Source organism: Ptychodera flava, chromosome 1 (genome assembly GCF_041260155.1).
Source record: "Ptychodera flava strain L36383 chromosome 1, AS_Pfla_20210202, whole genome shotgun sequence".
Taxonomy (NCBI): Eukaryota; Metazoa; Hemichordata; class Enteropneusta; family Ptychoderidae; genus Ptychodera; species Ptychodera flava.
This window is the reverse complement of record NC_091928.1, coordinates 9,125,728-9,132,816: the sequence shown is the minus strand read 5'-3', so window position 1 is coordinate 9,132,816 and position 7,089 is coordinate 9,125,728. Positions and strand designations below refer to the sequence as shown.

At 38.0% G+C, this 7,089-nt stretch overlaps 1 protein-coding gene across 1 annotated transcript in view; it reads right to left on the bottom strand.

Moving 5' to 3' along the window:
* Positions 1-977: 977 nt before the first annotated feature.
* The window catches only part of LOC139129511 (uncharacterized), a 7,005-nt gene continuing 893 nt past the window's right edge, over positions 978-7,089 (bottom strand). The window contains exons 3-4 of the mRNA XM_070695150.1: positions 7,061-7,089; positions 978-2,203 (exon numbers count right to left, since the gene is read on the bottom strand). The exon at positions 7,061-7,089 is cut by the window's right edge and continues 102 nt beyond it. Of these exons, the coding sequence (XP_070551251.1) occupies positions 2,038-2,203; positions 7,061-7,089 (195 nt within the window). The 3' untranslated portion in view covers positions 978-2,037. The remainder of the gene's footprint in view (positions 2,204-7,060) is intronic.

The window sequence follows — 7,089 nt, the reverse complement described above, 5'->3', positions numbered from 1 at the left end:
GTCGTACGTACCTACACTGGTTTTAAAGAAAGCCTCAGATTGTAAAGAAAGACGAACTAGAAATTGTGAAGAGTGGGATCCAGCGTGATTTATTGGGGACAGATATTCGGACTCTCATATCTTTACAATTATTTTCTGATCTACCAGTTGGAGGGCCATTTTAAAGTTGTTGGAGTAAGAAATCGACTTTTTCTTCCTACAGGGGCGGCCATTTTGAATTTCAAATGTCGGTAAATGTTAGGTTGTTTTTCTCTCTAGTACAAAATTTTGCAAGGAGACCGCTCATTTGTCTTCGTGGTTTGGTTGAACGTTTCACATAGGAAAGTTTGAGCAAAAGTTTAGTTTTTTTTCACTTCCGAGGCGCACTGCGTGACACCACCTCAAGAAAACACACAAACCAACTACAATCGCCGGTGCGTTGTAGGCCAAGCTTCAGAAAGGATTCCTCTTGGTAAAGGATGGAATATTTCTCTGCATATCATGTGTCAATGTTACAAAGCAAGGCAGGCTATATCAAGCTTTACACTGTGACAAAGTTCAATGTGGAAGAAAAAAGGTCAAACTTGTGGTTTAATTTATGAAAGATCTTCTCATAAGTTCACACACTGACACATTTATTTTAGCAACTACGTCATCAAATACAGGTTAAGTCTGTTGAAGTTAAGGTAGCCTAGACCCTATTCGTCGCTTTCGGGCTTCGTCCCCACTCCGTCTAGCCTCGGTGTTGTCCATAAACTAGCTCACAAACCAAACGTTCTCTGGCTGGTTTATGAGCAACACCCATTTAATCATTGGCAATCATGAGAGGAACATTTGGACAGATGGCTTAAAAAGGGACGCCAGTGACACTTTCAAATGAGCTGTATTTATGTTACAGCGCTAAAAGTGGGCATCAAGGCTACACAGAATGTGGACGAAGGCTGAAAGCAACGAACAGAGTCTCGCTAAAGTTAAAGAGACAAAGTCGATATCTTTTTAAAATATTTCGGTCATCTTTTTTAATTTGAGCGACTGCAAACCTTTCATGTTGTTCTGCTCATTGAAAAACGAAACAGTGCCAGTCGTTAGACCCCCACTCCCTGATCGTGATTATTACAACAAATGCTTTAGAAGTCGTAATTTGTGGTCTATACGTCATAAGCATATTTAAAAATTGCGTGTAAGTGTGAGCAGAGGATTAATAATATGACATGTTCCAGTTTTAGTGAGCAGAACAACTTCGAACAATGAAACGAAATAACTTTGAAAATAGCGATTTTCCATCGCTTACACGTCAGACAGAACGTCCACTACAACTTTCTAATACAGTTCAAATTGTATTGTATTCTAAGTATACGACGACGTACCGTTCACGAAATTGTCCGAGTAATTGAACGTCATTTCATTGGCTACATGAAGCAAATGTCATTGTGTAGTCATGCTGTCTTCTATATCAGTACAGAATTTCATATTTATCACGAATTCTCTCCCTGACTAGACACATCGACTAATACAGGTCATTTCAAGTACAGCCTTTTTTTTAGAAAAGGTATAAAATATAAATTGAAATAAATCACAAGACAACAATATCAAGGTTTTGTCCTGGAATGAGAATTCATATTATCTAAGCTAAGTTAAAAGCTACTAATACCTAGTACATCGAATGCGCTTTGAAGAAAATATCCAACATTACTTATCATCGGCATGTGAGACATTTCAGCTTCTCATATCAATAATATTTTTGTGTCAATATTAACGAATTCAAAGTAAGTTATAGACTTTAAATGCTATTAAAACACACTATCCTTTCCGTCCATAAGTACATCTTACTATCTTCACTTGAAGAGGGCGCTATTGGTAGGATGGCAGAACTAGAACAATACGCAAATGAAGCTAGTTTATATAGCAAGTGAGCGATAGAAAAGCTGCCTGAATATGTGTACGGTCTATTCTGGGGTAAAACAATAACATCACATTAAACCACGCTTGGCGTGTTGGCAAATGTTTTTGGTCAGAATTTTCTTACATTTTTTCTGCAAAGGATGTACGCTACACATTTTAAAACTTATCGCGGGAAAAGAATTGTAAAAGAGCCTCGTCTTCGGTCCAGTTAGTACCAGTGCTGTATCTACTTTGGCGGATGACGTCATAGACAGTCAGAAATACATCCGGGAACGTTTCCAGAAAGTAGACAGCAGGTGTCTCTGTGGCAGCAGCGTTGGTTCTGTGAAAGATGATGACTGTGTATCAATTGCAACACTTTTGAAACAATTTCATTAAGGCAAGGCTGAGAAACCAATTCAACAGGTCTATGGACAGTGTACACTGATGAAGCAATGGTAAAATCGAGATCGTAATAAAAACGGCGACCGATTTTAATTTCCAGTTAATACCTCGAGCAAAGCAGAAAAACGTCTTAAACTTTTAGTGTAATCATGCCTCATATTATATCTGGATAACCATCAATAACATGATTAATTTTCTAAAAGATTTTGCCATTATTCAAAAATACATCACATATACACAAGAGTAGTAAAAGTAAACAATATCTCACAAAATGCCTTACACATAAAGGATGTGGTAATAACAAATTACCAGTGTGTAGGTAGTTTGTTTTGAGGAATACGATTACGAGGCGCTAAATGTAAAAAAAAATAATTTTTTATACATACACACACACATACATACATACACACACGCATATATATATATATATATATTATATATATATATATATATATATATATATATATATATATATATATATATATTTACATACATAATCATACGCGTACGCATAGAGTGTATTCATTCAGACATGTACAATACATACATACGTTCATACATACATCATACGTATACACGTACACACATAATTTCGCACAAACATGCATTAACACACACACTACACATACATACATACATACATACATACATACATACATACATACATACATACATACATACATACATACATACATACATACATACATACATACATACATACATACATACATACATACATACATACATACATACATACATACATACATACATACATACATACATACATACATATATATATATATATATATATATATATATATATACTATATATATATATATTATATATAATCATACGTGTATTAATTCAGACATGTACAATACATACCATACATACATACATACATACATACATACATACATACATACATACATACATACATACATACATACATACATACATACATACATACATACATACATACATACATACATACATACATACATACATACATACATACATACATACATACATACATACATACATACATACATACATAGACTATAGAGCCTGGACAAGGGTCGAAATTTACATCGAGCCTCGCCGCGAAAAAATTTATATACATAGGACCTCGTTCTGACTTACTGATACAGCTGCAAAATTTTATATACATAGAACCTCGTTCTGACTTACTGATACAGCTGCAAAATTTTATATACATAGAACCCCGTTCTTACTTACTGATACAGCTGCAAAATTTAATATACATAGAACCTCGTTCTGACTTACTGATAGAGCTGCAAAATTTTATATACATAGGACCACGCTCTAACTTATTGATAGGGCAGCAAAATGATATATATATATATATATATATATATATATATATATATATATATATATATATATATATATATATATATATATATATATATATATATATATATATATATATATATATATATTAATATAAAGAACTTGTTCTGGCTGACTGATACAGCCGCAAAATGATGCTGTGCGTTCCCGGCATTGAAGGTGCTGGATGGGAGGCGGTAGGCCTCTCGCGCTGCGCTGGGAAAACACAGTATCGTACGCAGGGCCATGGAGCTAAGAAGGTACCATGGCAGGCTAAGAATGACCCAGGCTAGGTGCAATTATTGTAGCCCATATGCCGTGCGCTGGCTTTTTTGACCTGTTTCTTTGCAGCGCTGGCCTGTAGCGGCTGCTGCTTCACAACAACACGTTAGGAAAAGACCGTGCACAGCCCGGCAGGCCAGGAGCTGCCTTTTTTTGCGGCAAGATCATGGCAAGACTAAAGCTAATACAAACATAGGGCTAGCGCTTATGCTATTCAAGTGCATTTGAACTGTCCGGTTTATTTTGTGCTAGGGACAACATTGACCGTGGTATAGCTATCAGGAGAGATCACCACTGATCTGGGCTGTTTGTAGAAGAAAGGACATGCGCTAGGCATCGACCACACAGTGCTCGTTCACTGCAGGTCACTGCAGTCGGCTTGTGCGGTCTACAGAGTTAAGAGAATAAAGACAACAGATTTAATTCGGAAATTTTGGTGCAATAAACCCATGCACTATGATGGATGAACGCAAATTTGTGTAACAAGACAGCAATTCTTGGTCTTGGGCTTTCTCGGAGCATTCGACGCAAGGAGAATGGCGGTACACAGAGCATGGTGCTTGGTTTGTTTACGAGAATTAGAAATGATCAGACATTCCAATTCACCAGTCAATCAGCGACACTCAGCCGATAGAGTATATGAGATTCATTGAACATGGCATGGAGGTAGAAAGAGATCTATTGCTACCTCCAGGCCGTCTTCAATGAATCTCATACACTCTGTCGGTTGAGCGTCGCTGATTTACTGGTGTTTTTGAGTGTCTGATCATTTCCAATTCTCCTAAACACAACCGTTCTATTATTACGGCCACTGGTCAGTTCTCATTCGGGGGTCATATATTTCAACCATCAGTCATTGTGTTTTAATGAAATTGGTTTCATGTCAGTTGTAAGATAGCAACTTAAAGTGTCAATTCTAAAGTTTGAGTACAGTATTTTGAATGAGCTGTATGTATTCCAACTCTCTTTATGCATAAGCAGATGTCCAGAACTATTGTAAGGAAAATGTGATTGAAATATTAGTGCATGTTGTTTTCTTATACTAACTTCTCATAGAGAAAATAGAAAATATCAGGAACTTGCCATGCTTTTCATATGAAGCGCATATGAAAAGCGCCTACCGAAGAAATGCACCCAAGGGCGAGCTGAAAAATTTTAAACATACAGATATCTCAAATATATATATGTCAAATATATAAAGTTTTGCACTAGGACAGGGCTCTAAAAAATATGTCTTATTATTATTAAAGTAACGCGCCCGAAGGGCGCGCCAAAAAATGCAACTCAATGCTGAAATTTATGGCTGGCACAATGCATTTTATGCAAGTATGAGCCCTTGTTGAACTTGAAAAACACACTGACCCCCTATTGGGCATTTCAAAAACATGGTGACCCCCATCACCAAAGACAAAAACAGGGTGACCCCCAATGAATCCACCGGCCCCCTGGCTGAAGCAACTGACCAGTCCCTTAGCTACATGCTCGCGTGTACCTCCATGCTCCTTGTGTCAAATGCCCCGAGGAAAGTCCAAGACCAAGAATTGCTGTCTTTTTACTCAAATTTATCTTCATCCATCATTGTGCATGGGTTTATTGCACCAAGATTTCAGTATTAAATTTTTGTCTTTATTCTCGTAACTGTGTAGACCGCGAAAGTTCGTTGCACAGCTGACGGACTGCAGCGGTCTCAGTGAACGATCGTTGTATGGTTGACGCCGTTGTATGGTTGACGAGTAGCCCTGCGTACGGGTCTGTGTGTTCCCGGCGTTATCGGCTCCACCACAGCCGTATGACGCCTGGAACACACTGGCTCTGCCATGGCAGGGCTGTGTGTTACCGGCGTTATACGGCCCCTCCCACCACAACTGGGAGGCCCTTGTGGGAGGCCGTTATACCACAGGTAACACACAGCCCTGCCGTATAATGCGGGAACACACAGACATGTACACAGGGCTAGGCTATGAGCAGCCCAGATCAGTGGTGATCTCACCTGATAGCAATACCATGATCATTGTTGTGGCTAGCTAACTAGATCAAGATAAACGGAAAGTTCAAATGCACTTGAATAGCACAAGCGCCAGCACTATGCGTGTATTAGCTTTCGTCTTGCCAGGGTCTAGCCGCGTACGATACCGGGCAGAGTTCAATCATGCTTTCTGAGCACAAGCATCACCAGGTATTACATTAATCCAAAACGAGTCTGTATGTAAAAGTTTCCTACCGAGTCTGTGTATAAAACTTCCCAGCTAGCTGTATGTAAAATTTTCCCATCGAGTCTGTGTATAAAACTTCTCAGCTATAGCTCTGCCCTCAGAACGAGTCTGTATGTAAAATGTACCCACCGAGTCTGTATAAAACTTCCCAGCTATAGCTGTGCCCTCAGAACGAGACTGTATGTAAAATTTTGCTGTGTGTAGTTGTATCATCAGAACGAGGCCCGATATATATATAAACTTTTTGCAGCTGTATCGCTGTATCAGAACGAGGTTCTATATGTAAGAAACTTACTCAGCTCAGCTTCATCAGAACGAGGCTGTATATATAAGATTTTGCAGCCCTGTCAGATACTGTAAACGTCAGCAGCTGCCTCGAAAACGAGGCTCAATGTAAAATCTTCGAGCTGTATCAAAGTCCGATGTATGTATGTATGTATGTATGTATGTATGTATGTATGTATGTATGTATGTATGTATGTATGTATGTATGTATGTATGTATGTATGTATGTATGTATGTATGTATGTATGTATGTATGTATGTATGTATGTATGTGCGTACTTATTATGTATGTGTGTATGTATGTATTCTACATGTATGAATGAATACGCTATATGCGTGCGCGTATTTTTTTTCTATATGTATGTATGTATATGTATGCATACGCAAACATATGTGTGGGGCAATGTATCTGTATGTGTGTGTATACACACACACACACACACACACACACACACACACACACACACACACACACACACACACACACACACACACACACACACACACACATATATATATATATATATATATATATATATATATATATATAATTCCTCTCTCTATACACATTTTCCACCTTTTCTATCTCTAAAAAAGCTTGATTGTGTATTTTTTTTACATTTGGCGCCTGGTAATACGATATCATTGTTGATCCACTTACGTGTTATGGTTTGGCATTGGAGTGTCGGC